A 15,966-nucleotide genomic window follows, 5' to 3' on the forward strand; every position below is an offset into this window, starting at 1 on the left:
ACATCTAGATACATGTCAGACAACACAGTGAGGTCACATCTAGATACATGTCAGACAACACAGTGAGGTCACATCTAGATACATGTCAGTATAACGGTTTAGTGAACCACACCCCCGTGATGAGTAACGTTCTCTTAGACCTGAAGAATTTTGTTTGCCTCCTAGGCTTTAGCTCAGAGGTTTAACACAGACTTGTCCAAACCTAGTCGGTCACATCAGCTCACCTCTCTTAGTGTATTCTGATGTTCTGCCTCCAGACAGGCCAGCTCCTCCCTCACCTCCGGCAAATCAGCTTGCTGCAAAATATAGCAGACAGTTGGATCCTCCAATAGCAGTACCCTTAACCTGGACACTAATACATGTACTTGGCAAGCCAAAAGGTTCCCTGTGTAGCGTCTCATTCTTCTCAAGGTTAATTTTCCTTGCTACTGTTGCCTTTGCCTGCTCTCTGGAGGTTTACTCTAGACTCATTCTATTTTGATTGATTGACACTTACCCTCTGACCCCTGACCTCCTGTTCAGACTGCAGGTCCTCCAGACGTCTCCTCAGCTCGGCATTCTCATTTTCAGCTCCCAGAAGTCTCAGTGACGACGCCTCACCCACCTCCACACTCAGAGGCTTCAGATCTGACAGGGGGGAGAGATATATAATTGCATTGCTTTGGCAACAGTGCTACCCATTCATGCCATTAAAGTTTATTTGAATTTGAATTAGAGAGGAGGGGTAGTTGACAATAATCAAACAATTTAACTGAAAAGACACAACAGACAGGCAGACTGACTGACCAATATCTTCTCTTAGCTCCTCTCTTAGCCCAGCCTCCTCGTCAGACTCCACCTCTGATTGGTGGAAATGTCGAGCCGCTGTCATCGTGCCTGTATTGTTGTTGTTGTGTCTAAGCACCTGTCTAAGCTCCGCCTCTAGGCCCATGTTCATCTCTAACAGCTCATCGACCCTCTGCCTCTCAGTGTCTTGCTCCTACACACACACACACACACACCAGCAAATGAGGGAACCAGCAGATGCCAAATTCCTTACTTGTGATTCACAAACATGTTTGGTTAACACACACACACACACATTACCACATACACATTACCACCATTACCTACCCCTTCCAGGTCTATGAGTCTCTGTCGCAGCAGCAGATTGTCCCTCTCCAGCTCCCGTAGGCTGGAGCAGCGTTGCCGTGTGTCTGCCAGCTGCTCCTCCAGCAGGACTCGGGTCTCCTGCAGCGCCACACACAGCTGCTGCTGCTCCTACAGGGGGTTCCACACAGGGACAGGGGACAGAGACACAGAGAGAGACAGAGAGACACAAGGACAGAGACACAAAGAAAGACAGGGGATGGAGACAGAGAGGGAGAGACAAAGACAGAGACACAAACAAAGACATGGGATAAAGACAGAGAGAGACAAGGACAGAGACACAGAGAGAGACGGGCATGGAGACAGAGACAGGGACAGGGGATAGAGACAGAGACAGGAACAGAGACAGAGAGAGAGACAAAGACAGAGACACAAACAAAGACATGGGATAAAGACAGAGAGAGACAAGGACAGAGACACAGAGAGACGGTCATGGAGACAGAGACAGGGACAGGGGATAGAGACAGAGACAGGAACAGAGACAGAGACACAAAGAAAGACAAAGGATAGAAACAGAGAGAGAGACATATTGTAGAGAGGGGAACATCAGGTCCTAACGGCCTCGTACTCAGCGCTCCATCAGGTCCTAATGGCCTGGTACTCAGAGCTCCATCAGGTCCTAACGGCCTGGTACTCAGCGCTCCATCAGGTCCTAATGGCCTGGTATTCAGGGCTCTTATTGTCCCTCCATCAGGTCCTAATGGCCTGGTACTCAGCGCTCCATCAGGTCCTAATGGCCTGGTATTCAGGGTTCTTATTGTCCCTCCATCAGGTCCTAATGACCTGGTACTCAGGGCCCTATTGTCCCTCCATCAGGTCCTAATGGCCTGGTACTCAGGGCTCTATTGTCCCTCCATCAGGTCATAATGGCCTGGTACTCAGGGCTCTATTTTCCCTCCATTAGGTCCTAACGGCCTGGTACTCAGCGCTCCATAAGCGCTCCATCACCTGTCGGGCAGCGAGAGAATGCTTCTCAAACAGGAATATCACCTGTCAGACAGTGAGAGCATGCTCCTCAAACAGGAATATCACCTGTCAGACAGTGAGAGCATGCTCCTCTAACAGGAATATCACCTGTCGGAAAGCGAGAGAATGCTCCTCAAACAGGAATATCACCTGTCGGACAGTGAGAGCATGCTCCTCAAACAGGAATATCACCTGTCGGAAAGCGAGAGAATGCTCCTCAAACAGGAATATCACCTGTCGGAAAGCGAGAGAATGCTCCTCTAACAGGAATATCACCTGTCGGGCAGCGAGAGCATGCTCCTCAAACAGGAATATCACCTGTCAGACAGTGAGAGCATGCTCCTCAAACAGTAATATCACCTGTCGGAAAGCGAGAGAATGCTCCTCAAACAGGAATATCACCTGTCAGACAGTGAGAGCATGCTCCTCAAACAGGAATATCACCTGTCGGAAAGCGAGAGCATGCTCCTCAAACAGGAATATCACCTGTCGGACAGCGAGAGCATGCTCCTCAAACAGGAATATCACCTGTCGGAAAGCGAGAGAATGCTCCTCAAACAGGAATATCACCTGTCAGACAGTGAGAGCATGCTCCTCAAACAGGAATATCACCTGTCGGGCAGTGAGAGAATGCTCCTCAAACAGGAATATCACCTGTCAGACCGTGAGAGCATGCTCCTCTAACAGGAATATCACCTGTCAGACAGTGAGAGCATGCTCCTCTAACAGGAATATCACCTGTCAGACAGTGAGTGTAGCACCTATAACAGGAATATCACCTGTAACAAGTGAGAGCATGCCCCACTAACAGGAATATCACCTGTAGAAACTGTAACAATGTCCTGACACCACAGCCACACTAACACCTATACTACATGTGAAACTGTAACAATGTCATGTCACCACAGCCCCACTAACAGGAATATACCTGTCAGAAACTGTAACAATGTCATAACAGGAATATCACCTGTCAGACAGTGAGTGTAGCACCTATACTACATGTAGAAACTGTAACAATGTCATGACGCCACAGCCCCACTAACACCTATACTACATGTAGAAACTGTAACAATGTCATGACCACCACAGCCCCGCTAACAACAATACTACATGTAGAAACTGTAACAATGTCATGACGCCACAGCCCCACTAACACCTATACTACATGTAGAAACTGTAACAATGTCATGACGCCACAGCCCCACTAACACCTATACTACATGTAGAAACTGTAACAATGTCATGACCACCACAGCCCCACTAACACCTATACTACATGTAGAAACTGTAACAATGTCATGACGCCACAGCCCCACTAACACCTATACTACATGTAGAAACTGTAACAATGTCATGACACCACAGCCCCACTAACACCTATACTACATGTAGAAACTGTAACAATGTCATGACGCCACAGCCCCACTAACACCTATACTACATGTAGAAACTGTAACAATGTCATGACGCCACAGCCCCACTAACACCTATACTACATGTAGAAACTGTAACAATGTCATGACGCCACAGCCCCACTAACACCTATACTACATGTAGAAACTGTAACAATGTCATGACGCCACAGCCCCACTAACACCTATACTACATGTAGAAACTGTAACAATGTCATGACGCCACAGCCCCACTAACACCTATACTACATGTAGAAACTGTAACAATGTCATGACGCCACAGCCCCACTAACACCTATACTACATGTAGAAACTGTAACAATGTCATGACGCCACAGCCCCACTAACACCTATACTACATGTAGAAACTGTAACAATGTCATGACGCCACAGCCCCACTAGCACCTATACTTCATGTAGAAACTGTAACAATGTCATGACGCCACAGCCCCACTAACACCTATACTACATGTAGAAACTGTAACAATGTCATGACGCCACAGCCCCACTAGCACCTATACTACATGTAGAAACTGTAACAATGTCATGACGCCACAGCCCCACTAACACCTATACTACATGTAGAAACTGTAACAATGTCATGATGCCACAGCCCCACTAACACCTATACTACATGTAGAAACTGTAACAATGTCATGATGCCACAGCCCCACTAACACCTATACTACATGTAGAAACTGTAACAATGTCATGACCACCACAGCCCCACTAACACCTATACTACATGTAGAAACTGTAACAATGTCATGACGCCACAGCCCCACTAGCACCTATACTACATGTAGAAACTGTAACAATGTCATGACCACCACAGCCCCACTAACACCTATACTACATGTAGAAACTGTAACAATGTCATGACGCCACAGCCCCACTAACACCTATACTACATGTAGAAACTGTAACAATGTCATGACGCCACAGCCCCACTAACACCTATACTACATGTAGAAACTGTAACAATGTCATGACGCCACAGCCCCACTAACACCTATACTACATGTAGAAACTGTAACAATGTCATGACGCCACAGCCCCACTAACACCTATACTACATGTAGAAACTGTAACAATGTCATGACGCCACAGCCCCACTAACACCTATACTACATGTAGAAACTGTAACAATGTCATGACGCCACAGCCCCACTAACACCTATACTACATGTAGAAACTGTAACAATGTCATGACGCCACAGCACCACTAACACCTATACTACATGTAGAAACTGTAACAATGTCATGACGCCACAGCCCCACTAACACCTATACTACATGTAGAAACTGTAACAATGTCATGACCACCACAGCCCCACTAACACCTATACTACATGTAGAAACTGTAACAATGTCATGACGCCACAGCCCCACTAACACCTATACTACATGTAGAAACTGTAACAATGTCATGACCACCACAGCCCCGCTAACAACAATACTACATGTAGAAACTGTAACAATGTCATGACGCCACAGCCCCACTAACACCTATACTACATGTAGAAACTGTAACAATGTCATGACGCCACAGCCCCACTAACACCTATACTTCGTGTAGAAACTGTAACAAAGTCATCAATATTGAGGGAGCTCACCTTCTGTAAGCCCATCTGCAAACACAGAGGGGAAGTAGTTTGGGAAGGGGCTAAGGGATGTTTTTGGGAAGGGGCCAAGGGTTGTTTTTTGGAATGGGCCAACCATCAGCTGTGTGGCCCACTAACACCTATACTACATTGTGTCTGTCAAACTGTAACAATGTCATACCACAGCCCCACTAACACCTATAGTACATGTGGAGAAACTTAACAATGTCTCTGTGTACTAAACAGCCCCACTAACACCTATACTACATGTAGAAACTGTAACAATGTATTGGTGGAGATACCTTCAGTAGTGTCTCTGTGTACTAAACATGTAGTGAAATTGTAATACCTTCAGTTGTGTCTCTGTGTACTAAACAGTGTGTAGTGTATTGGTAACACCTATGTCTCATGTGTACTAAACTGTAGTGTATTGGTGGAGATACCCACAGTGTCCCTGTGTACTAAACAGTGTATACTGTATTGGTGGAGAAACTGTGTCTCTGTGTACTAAACAGTGTGTGGTGAAGCCCCACTAGCACCTATACTCATGTACTAAACAGTGTGTGGTGTCATAGGTGCCGACAGCCCCACTAGTGCACCTATACTAAACAGTGTGTAGAAACTGTAACAATGTCATTGTACTAAACAGCCCCACTGGAGACACCTTATTGTGTCATGTAGAAACAGTGTAACAATGTCATGGAGATACAGCCCCACTAGTGTCTCTGTGTACTAAACAGTGTGTAGTGTATTGGTGGAGATACCTTCAGTTGTGTCTCTGTGTAGAAACAGTGTGTGGTGAAATGTCATGACCTTCACAGTCTCATTGTACTAAACAGTGTGTGGTGTATTACCGACATGTAGAAACTGTACTAAACAATGTCAGGTGAGATACCTTCACAGCTCTGTGTACTAAAAAGTGTGTAGTGTATTGGTGGAACAAGTGGCTCTGTGTACTAAACAGTGTATGGTGTATAGGTGGAGATACCTTCAGTAGTGTCTCTGTGTACTAAACAGTGAGTAGTGTATTGGTGGAGATACCTTCAGTTGTGTCTCTGTGTACTAAACAATGTTTTGGGAAGGGATACCTTCAGTTGTGTCTCTGTGTACTAAACAGTGTGAAGTGTATTGGGAGATACCTTCAGTTGTGTCTCTGTGTACTAAACAGTGTGTAGTGTATTGGTGGAGATACCTTCGGTAGTGTCTCTGTGTACTAAACAGTGTGTAGTGTATTGGTGGAGATACCTTCAATTGTGTCTGTCAACAGTGTGTAGTGTATTGGTGGAGATACCTTCGGTAGTGTCTCTGTGTACTAAACGGTGTGTAGTGTATTGGTGGAGATACCTTCAGTAGTGTCTCTGTGTACTAAACAGTGTGTAGTGTATTGGTGGAGATACCTTCAGTAGTGTCTCTGTGTACTAAACAGTGTGTAGTGTATTGGTGGAGATACCTTCAGTTGTGTCTCTGTGTACTAAACAGTGTGTAGTGTATTGGTGGAGATACCTTCAGTAGTGTCTCTGTGTACTAAACAGTGTGTAGTGTATAGGTGGAGATACCTTCAGTAGTGTCTCTGTGTACTAAACAGTGTGTAGTGTATTGGTGGAGATACCTTCAGTTGTGTCTCTGTGTACTAAACAGTGTGTAGTGTATTGGTGGAGATACCTTCGATAGTGTCCCTGTGTACTAAACAGTGTGTAGTGTATTGGTGGAGATACCTTCAGTTGTGTCTCTGTGTACTAAACAGTGTGTAGTGTATTGGTGGAGATACCTTCGGTAGTGTCTCTGTGTACTAAACAGTGTGTGGTGTATTGGTGGAGATACCTTCAGTAGTGTCTCTGTGTACTAAACAGTGTGTAGTGTATTGGTGGAGATACCTTCGGTAGTGTCTCTGTGTACTAAACAGTGTGTAGTGTATTGGTGGAGATACCTTCAGTAGTGTCTCTGTGTACTAAACAGTGTGTAGTGTATTGGTGGAGATACCTTCAGTTGTGTCTCTGTGTACTAAACAGTGTGTAGTGTATTGGTGGAGATACCTTCAGTAGTGTCTCTGTGTACTAAACAGTGAGTAGTGTATTGGTGGAGATACCTTCAGTTGTGTCTCTGTGTACTAAACAGTGTGTGGTGAATTGGTGCCGATACCTTCAGTTGTGTCTCTGTGTACTAAACAGTGTGCAGTGTATTGGTGGAGATACCTTCAGTTGTGTCTCTGTGTACTAAACAGTGTGTAGTGTATTGGTGGAGATACCTTCAGTAGTGTCTCTGTGTACTAAACAGTGTGCAGTGTATTGGTGGAGATACCTTGGTAGTGTCTCTGTGTACTAAACAGTGTGTAGTGTATTGGTGGAGATACCTTCAGTAGTGTCTCTGTGTACTAAACAGTGTGTAGTGTATTGGTGGAGATACCTTCAGTTGTGTCTCTGTGTACTAAACAGTGTGTAGTGTATTGGTGGAGATACCTTCAGTAGTGTCTCTGTGTACTAAACAGTGTGTAGTGTATTGGTGGAGATACCTTCAGTTGTGTCTCTGTGTACTAAACAGTGTGTAGTGTATTGGTGGAGATACCTTCAGTTGTGTCTCTGTGTACTAAACAGTGTGTAGTGTATTGGTGGAGATACCTTCGGTAGTGTCTCTGTGTACTAAACAGTGTATGGTGTATAGGTGGAGATACCTTCAGTAGTGTCTCTGTGTACTAAACAGTGTGTAGTGTATTGGTGGAGATACCTTCAGTAGTGTCTCTGTGTACTAAACAGTGTGTAGTGTATTGGTGGAGATACCTTCAGTAGTGTCTCTGTGTACTAAACAGTGTGTAGTGTATTGGTGGAGATACCTTCAGTTGTGTCTCTGTGTACTAAACAGTGTGTAGTGTATTGGTGGATATACCTTCGATAGTGTCTCTGTGTACTAAACAGTGTGTAGTGTATTGGTGGAGATACCTTCAGTTGTGTCTCTGTGTACTAAACAGTGTGTGGTGAATTGGTGCCGATACCTTCGGTAGTGTCTCATTGTACTAAACAGTGTGTGGTGTATAGGTGGAGATACCTTCGGTAGTGTCTCTGTGTACTAAACAGTGTGTGGTGTATAGGTGCCGATACCTTCGGTAGTGTCTCTGTGTACTAAACAGTGTATGGTGTATAGGTGGAGATACCTTCAGTAGTGTCTCTGTGTACTAAAAAGTGTGTAGTGTATTGGTGGAGATACCTTCGGTAGTGGCTCTGTGTACTAAACAGTGTATGGTGTATAGGTGGAGATACCTTCAGTTGTGTCTCTGTGTACTAAACAGTGTGTAGTGTATTGGTGGAGATACCTTCAGTTGTGTCTCTGTGTACTAAACAGTGTGTAGTGTATTGGTGGAGATACCTTCGGTAGTGTCTCTGTGTACTAAACAGTGTGTGGTGTATTGGTGGAGATACCTTCAGTTGTGTCTCTGTGTACTAAACAGTGTGTAGTGTATTGGTGGAGATACCTTCGGTAGTGTCTCTGTGTACTAAACAGTGTGTAGTGTATTGGTGGAGATACCTTCAGTAGTGTCTCTGTGTACTAAACAGTGTGTAGTGTATTGGTGGAGATACCTTCAGTAGTGTCTCTGTGTACTAAACAGTGTGTAGTGTATTGGTGGAGATACCTTCAGTTGTGTCTCTGTGTACTAAACAGTGTGTAGTGTATTGGTGGAGATACCTTCAGTAGTGTCTCTGTGTACTAAACAGTGTGTTGTGTATAGGTGGAGATACCTTCAGTATTGTCTCTGTGTACTAAACAGTGTGTAGTGTATTGGTGGAGATACCTTCAGTTGTGTCTATGTGTACTAAACAGTGTGTAGTGTATTGGTGGAGATACCTTCGGTAGTGTCTCATGTGTACTAAACAGTGTGTAGTGTATTGGTGGAGATACCTTCAGTTGTGTCTCTGTGTACTAAAAGTGTGTAGTGTATTGGTGGAGATACCTTCGGTAGTGGCTCTGTGTACTAAACAGTGTATGGTGTATAGGTGGAGATACCTTCAGTAGTGTCTCTGTGTACTAAACAGTGTGTAGTGTATTGGTGGAGATACCTTCAGTTGTGTCTCTGTGTACTAAACAGTGTGTAGTGTATTGGTGGAGATACCTTCGATAGTGTCTCTGTGTACTAAACAGTGTGTAGTGTATTGGTGGAGATACCTTCAGTTGTGTCTCTGTGTACTAAACAGTGTGTGGTGAATTGGTGCCGATACCTTCGGTAGTGTCTCATTGTACTAAACAGTGTGTGGTGTATAGGTGCCGATACCTTCGGTAGTGTCTCTGTGTACTAAACAGTGTGTGGTGTATAGGTGGAGATACCTTCAGTAGTGTCTCTGTGTACTAAAAAGTGTGTAGTGTATTGGTGGAGATACCTTCGGTAGTGTCTCTGTGTACTAAACAGTGTATGGTGTATAGGTGGAGATACCTTCAGTTGTGTCTCTGTGTACTAAACAGTGTGCAGTGTATTGGTGGAGATACCTTCAGTTGTGTCTCTGTGTACTAAACAGTGTGTAGTGTATTGGTGGAGATACCTTTGGTAGTGTCTCTGTGTACTAAACAGTGTGTAGTGTATTGGTGGAGATACCTTCAGTTGTGTCTCTGTGTACTAAACAGTGTGTAGTGTATTGGTGGAGATACCTTCGGTAGTGTCTCTGTGTACTAAACAGTGTGTAGTGTATTGGTGGAGATACCTTCAGTAGTGTCTCAGTGTACTAAACAGTGTGTAGTGTATTGGTGGAGATACCTTCGGTAGTGTCTCTGTGTACTAAACAGTGTGTAGTGTATTGGTGGAGATACCTTCAGTTGTGTCTCTGTGTACTAAACAGTGTGTAGTGTATTGGTGGAGATACCTTCAGTAGTGTCTCTGTGTACTAAACAGTGTGTTGTGTATAGGTGGAGATACCTTCAGTATTGTCTCTGTGTACTAAACAGTGTGTAGTGTATTGGTGGAGATACCTTCAGTTGTGTCTCTGTGTACTAAACAGTGTGTAGTGTATTGGTGGAGATACCTTCGGTAGTGTCTCTGTGTACGAAACAGTGTGTAGTGTATTGGTGGAGATACCTTCAGTTGTGTCTCTGTGTACTAAACAGTGTGTAGTGTATTGGTGGAGATACCTTCGGTAGTGTCTCTGTGTACTAAACAGTGTGTAGTGTATTGGTGGAGATACCTTCAGTAGTGTCTCTGTGTACTAAACAGTGTGTAGTGTATTGGTGGAGATACCTTCGGTAGTGTCTCTGTGTACTAAACAGTGTGTAGTGTATTGGTGGAGATACCTTCAGTAGTGTCTCTGTGTACTAAACAGTGTGTAGTGTATTGGTGGAGATACCTTCAGTAGTGTCTCTGTGTACTAAACAGTGTGTAGTGTATTGGTGGAGATACCTTCAGTAGTTTCTCTGTGTACTAAACAGTGTGTAGTGTATTGGTGGAGATACCTTCGGTAGTGTCTCTGTGTACTAAACAGTGTGTAGTGTATTGGTGGAGATACCTTCAGTTGTGTCTCTGTGTACTAAACAGTGTGTAGTGTATTGGTGGAGATACCTTCGGTAGTGTCTCTGTGTACTAAACAGTGTGTAGTGTATTGGTAGAGATACCTTCAGTAGTGTCTCTGTGTACTAAACAGTGTGCAGTGTATTGGTGGAGATACCTTCGGTAGTGTCTCTGTGTACTAAACAGTGTGTAGTGTATTGGTGGAGATACCTTCAGTAGTGTCTCTGTGTACTAAACAGTGTGTAGTGTATTGGTGGAGATACCTTCGGTAGTGTCTCTGTGTACTAAACAGTGTGTAGTGTATTGGTGGAGATACCTTCAGTAGTGTCTCTGTGTACTAAACAGTGTGCAGTGTATTGGTGGAGATACCTTCGGTAGTGTCTCTGTGTACTAAACAGTGTGTAGTGTATTGGTGGAGATACCTTCAGTAGTGTCTCTGTGTACTAAACAGTGTGTAGTGTATTGGTGGAGATACCTTCGGTAGTGTCTCTGTGTACTAAACAGTGTGTAGTGTATTGGTGGTTATACCTTCAGTTGTGTGCGAGTGACTTCCAGGCTGCGTAGTCTATGAGTGCAGCTCTGTAGTTCTGTCTGCAGCTGCTCGGCTCTGCCTGCACGGTCACGAAGACAGTCCAGCTCGTCACGCAACGCTCGCATTCCCCGCACCTCACCCTGAAGACTGCGGTTCTGCCCAACACACACAAGATGAAGGTGAGTTCAGAGGAGGACAAAAGTAGTGTAAAGTTCTGGTCCAGTTACTGGTAGTGCTGCTACAGAAAATATTACCTCTTTCTGAAGTTTCTTCAACTGCTCCTCCATAGTTTGAACTTCCTGCTTGTAATCCAATAGTTGATCTCCTTTGTCTTCCCTATAGAAACAGATGTCATTATTTTGATAGTATTGTGCTACTAAACCACAGACATCTATTACAAAATAGTCCTCTTCCAATTTAAAAACCTTTAACACACACACACAAACTTGCCTTTTTCTTCCATAGAAATGGACGACATAGTTCTAACAGTTACCAGACATATCTCAAAGAAATGTCTTCCTCCAACTTTTTGGATGCACACAAGGACATGACCGTCTCACACACAAGCATACACACACACACACACACACACGTCTTACAGTTCTTGTTTGAGGAATCGTAGTTTGGCCCTGCTGTCTGCTAGCTGGACAGCCAGACTCTGGGGAAGCTCCTCAGTATGACCACCTGGGAGAGCCATGAGAGACTCAACCTGCTGGACCTCACTTGTCCAACACAACTCTGCTATCCTCTGAGGGGGGGGGGGCAGCAAGAGGTGACAGGTAGGTGATTCTGTGTGAATCTGTTAGTGTAAGAAACCCTTAGAGCCTTTTAAATCGAGTTTGACACAGTGACGCTTTAACTGGGAATACACGCCTGGTTTGTAATTAAATTCCTCTTCTGTTGTTCTGGACATTATTTGTGAGTATGTGTGTGTACCTCCAGGTGTGTGTCTCTCTGTGCCAGCAGGCCTTGGATCTGTCTGGCCATGGAGCCAAACAGCACCTGTAGCTCCACCTCCTCCAGCCCTCCCAGCTCCTCCCACTGCAGAGGCAGCACCGCTCTGGGGTCCTGGGTCACCTGCAGGAGCAACAGTTTCTTACCTCTCTATGGTAATAACGGTATTTGACTTAGCATTCCAGGACAAAATGGCAATCTTGTGGTGAACGTTAATGGTGGATATGGGTAGATGAGTAGGGAACTGAACCGACCTCCTGGATACAGTTGGCAATGGAAGTTTGAGTCTCGATGTCCAGCGACTGGATTTGCTGTATGAATGTTTCCTTCCTCTCACACTGTTGCTGACCAACAATGAGTAGTCAGTAAGATTGGTCAAGTTACAAGTGCAGTGTGTGTGTGTGTGTGTGTGTGTGTGTGTGTGTGTGTGTGTGTGTGTGTGTGTGTGTGTGTGTGTGTGTGTGTGTGTGTGTGTGTGTGTGTGTGTGTGTGTGTGTGTGTGTGTGTGTGTGTGTGTGTGTGTGTGTGTGTGAGAGAGAGAGAGAGAGACATCACCTGTATCGCACATCCCAGTAAAAGCAGTAGCAATCTCCTCAACTCCTCCACTGCTGCCTCTGCAAGTTACAGCTCTTATGACTACCTTGTTCCCATCACACTCTCATAGACAACATAGAAGGCCAATCAGAGATACTGTACTTTTAACAGGCTCTTTTTACCTGTTAGGGGGTCTTGCCCCAAAATGGCAGTGTTTGGAAGAGGCATCAGAATCAGCTGTTGTAGGTCTTCCTATAGACAGAATGACAGGGTTTGAGCAAAGAGAGAGCTTGAAGGGATACAAATATTGATTGATTGTAATTTCCCTAACCACATTGCAGTTGATACTCAATCAACATTGAAATTACAAAATATTCCACTGCATCCTGTTGGCCAGTTCAGATTAAAATACAAACACAGACGACGTTAGTGGGGAAAGTAGGGCTACTTGTTGTAGTACAATGGCTATATGTAGTACAATGGCTATATTTGGTTCTCAGACACAAGCCCTGGTAGAGAGAAATGAGGCTGCAGAGTGACCATGTGCTGATGGTGTTTTAAGGTTCCACAACACAAAGCAAAAAGTGAAACCACAAGAAATAAAATTACATATTAGGACCACCAGACATGACAAAATTCTTGTCATGACAAACAGTCCTGTCAATAAATTGTATCCAAAAGATTTATGAATATTCCATGAATATTCCTTGAAACTCACTGGAGTCCCTCCCATGATGATCAACTGTACAGAGGGTTTGAATGACTTAAAAAAGCAGGAACTGAAACAGCGAAGACTCATGTGTTTGTGTGTTTAATGCATTGTATCAGACTTAAGTTAATTTCTCAGAGAGATTTGACTGGATGTCTCCCTAGGCTTAAGTCTGGACCTTGTACAGTAAATTGCTCTGACTAAGACATGATTGTGTATCAAACACGACACAAATAACAATACCTGGTAGAAGGCCCTGAGGTGTCGGTTGAGGATGGAGAAGTTCTGGACTCTGACAATCTGGTTGTCTCTTCCACTGCGGTACAAATGCTCCAGCTTCGGGTTGGGGTCTCTGGGAATGACAGACAGACAGACAGACAGACGGACGGACGGACGGACGGACGGACGGACGGACGGACGGACGGACGGACCAGACAGACAGACAGACAGACAGACAGACAGACAGACAGACAGACAGACAGACAGACAGAGACAGACAGACAGACAGTAAAAATAAAATGTATTTAATTGAATACACATTCCTTTAGCCATAACATTTGAAGCCTCTGCAAAGGTGTGAACTTACATGATCCTCATGACCTCGTTGAGAAAGATCCCATTGGTCAGCCTCAGGTAGCGGTCATGGGAATTCTGGGACTTGTAGTCCACGTCCATGTACTGGTTGTAGAGCATGACGTTGTCCTCCCTGTCCACTACACAATCAAAGAGCTGTACCTGTGGGAGGGTGGATCCTATTAGGAGCTCAATTCAATCCGTGGAGCTGAAGATCCTCTTTATAGCGCGATTGACAATTAAAGGCAATGTTCCCGCAATCGCAGATACTGCATTCACGGTAAATGCTGCATACATTGGCTCAATCTTAAATTACCTTTCAATGTGAACCATGCCGGATTAGGGTTTGGCTCGGCTAGGCCATCATTATAAATAAGAATTTGTTCTTAACTGACTTGCCTAGTTAAATAAAGGTTAAATCAAATAAATAAGGGGGTTTCGCTGCTAATATATAAAACTGTTATCTAGAATCTGTGGTGTAGATCAATGAAAGCAGAGATGGTCATATTTTACTGGGGAAAAAAACAGGAAAGGGAATAGGAAGTGACAGCTATAAGGAAAAACAACAAGAGACATTCTAAGAGCCAGGGTATAGGAAGTGACAGCTATAAGGAAAAACAACAAGAGACATTCTAAGAGCCAGGGTATAGGAAGTGACAGCTATAAGGAAAAACAACAGAAACATTCTAAGAGCCAGGGTATAGGAAGTGACAGCTATAAGGAAAAACAACAGAAACATTCTAACAGCCAGGGTATAGGAAGTGACAGCTATAAGGAAAAACAACAGAAACATTCTAACAGCCAGGGTATAGGAAGTGACAGCTATAAGGAAAAACAACAGAAACATTCTAAGAGCCAGGGTATAGGAAGTGACAGCTATAAGGAAAAACAACAGAAACATTCTAAGAGCCAGGGTATAGGAAGTGACAGCTATAAGGAAAAACAACAAGAGACATTCTAACAGCCAGGGTATAGGAAGTGACAGCTATAAGGAAAAACAACAGAAACATTCTAACAGCCAGGGTATAGGAAGTGACAGCTATAAGGAAAAACAACAAGAAACATTCTAACAGCCAGGGTATAGGAAGTGACAGCTATAAGGAAAAACAACAAGAGACATTCTAAGAGCCAGGGTATAGGAAGCTGTGAAAAGGAGAAGTTGGAGAACTAAGTGTTGTTTGCTGTCCTTTTCATGTGACAAATGTTTTGGCAAGCATTTGCATCTGATTCAAGTTCAACTCAATCATGTTTGTTTATAACTCCTGTAAATAAAGAGCAATAAATTATTCATAAAATGGCATGATCTCATGTGAGAACAAAATCTTATTTACAGGTTGTTTATGTACAGGATTTTAAAGTGTTGGTACTCCATAAAAGCATGTTTTATTAAAGACTATTCATCATCGTGTATATCTAGGCCTACTACTGTAGAATCTTAAAGTGATTTAAATAAGCTTTCCAACATACCCAAGTCACCAACGCACTTTCCATGAATTCTTCTAGAAATGCCATTATGTTAGAGTCCATGGTGTCGCATAAAGAATGTACAAACTTCTATAAAAATATAAATTAAATATATCCTACATTAAAGCAATTTTACTAAAAAGTGAAAAAGAGAATCCATCTTGCGTTAAATCAAGTGGTTTGACATTTCTGTTCCCCTGTTCTCCTCTTTCTTCCTCTATTTCACTTTTTCCGTTAGTGCTGGTGGTGATGACTGTTCTCCTAGCAGCAGGACATTAAAACTGGCATGATCGCAGATTTATTTAAAAAAATAAGAGTCACCCTGCAAAGACATGCTAAACTTTGGGAATATCTAGTGCCGTAGAACTGTTTTTCACAGCACTGCAACCACCTTCGAAAAAGAATATTGATCATTTGACATATTACATTTTTTATATTGTATTATTTATGACAGAAAGTTTACACAAATAGTGGTATGTGTAGGTTGACTTTTTCAACATTTTGTTACTTTACAGCCTTATTCTAAAATGGATCCCCCCAAAAAATCATCAGCAATCTACACACAATACCCCATAATGACGAAGCAAAAA

General features: G+C 43.6%; 1 protein-coding gene across 3 annotated transcripts; it reads right to left on the minus strand.

Annotated features, from left to right (window-relative positions):
- Positions 1-200: 200 nt before the first annotated feature.
- Positions 201-15,611, minus strand: LOC135545575 (protein Daple-like). 3 transcript variants are annotated; one of them, XM_064973284.1, is made up of 14 exons: positions 15,380-15,611; positions 13,926-14,074; positions 13,583-13,691; positions 12,813-12,882; positions 12,652-12,710; positions 12,351-12,434; positions 12,079-12,219; positions 11,742-11,941; positions 11,397-11,478; positions 11,139-11,297; positions 1,114-1,260; positions 787-979; positions 497-627; positions 201-296 (listed from the first exon to the last, which is right to left on the minus strand). In XM_064973284.1, the coding sequence occupies exons 1-14, from the start codon at positions 15,437-15,439 to the stop codon at positions 216-218; spliced, it is 1,665 nt and encodes a 554-aa protein (XP_064829356.1). In that variant the 5' UTR covers positions 15,440-15,611; the 3' UTR covers positions 201-215. The 3 variants fall into 3 exon arrangements, with proteins under 3 accessions (XP_064829356.1, XP_064829357.1, XP_064829354.1); XM_064973285.1 differs by having other exon boundaries at positions 11,742-11,890; positions 12,351-12,440; XM_064973282.1 differs by having other exon boundaries at positions 12,351-12,440.
- Positions 15,612-15,966: the final 355 nt, after the last annotated feature.

Source organism: Oncorhynchus masou, chromosome 9, assembly GCF_036934945.1.
Source record: "Oncorhynchus masou masou isolate Uvic2021 chromosome 9, UVic_Omas_1.1, whole genome shotgun sequence".
Taxonomy (NCBI): Eukaryota; Metazoa; Chordata; class Actinopteri; order Salmoniformes; family Salmonidae; genus Oncorhynchus; species Oncorhynchus masou.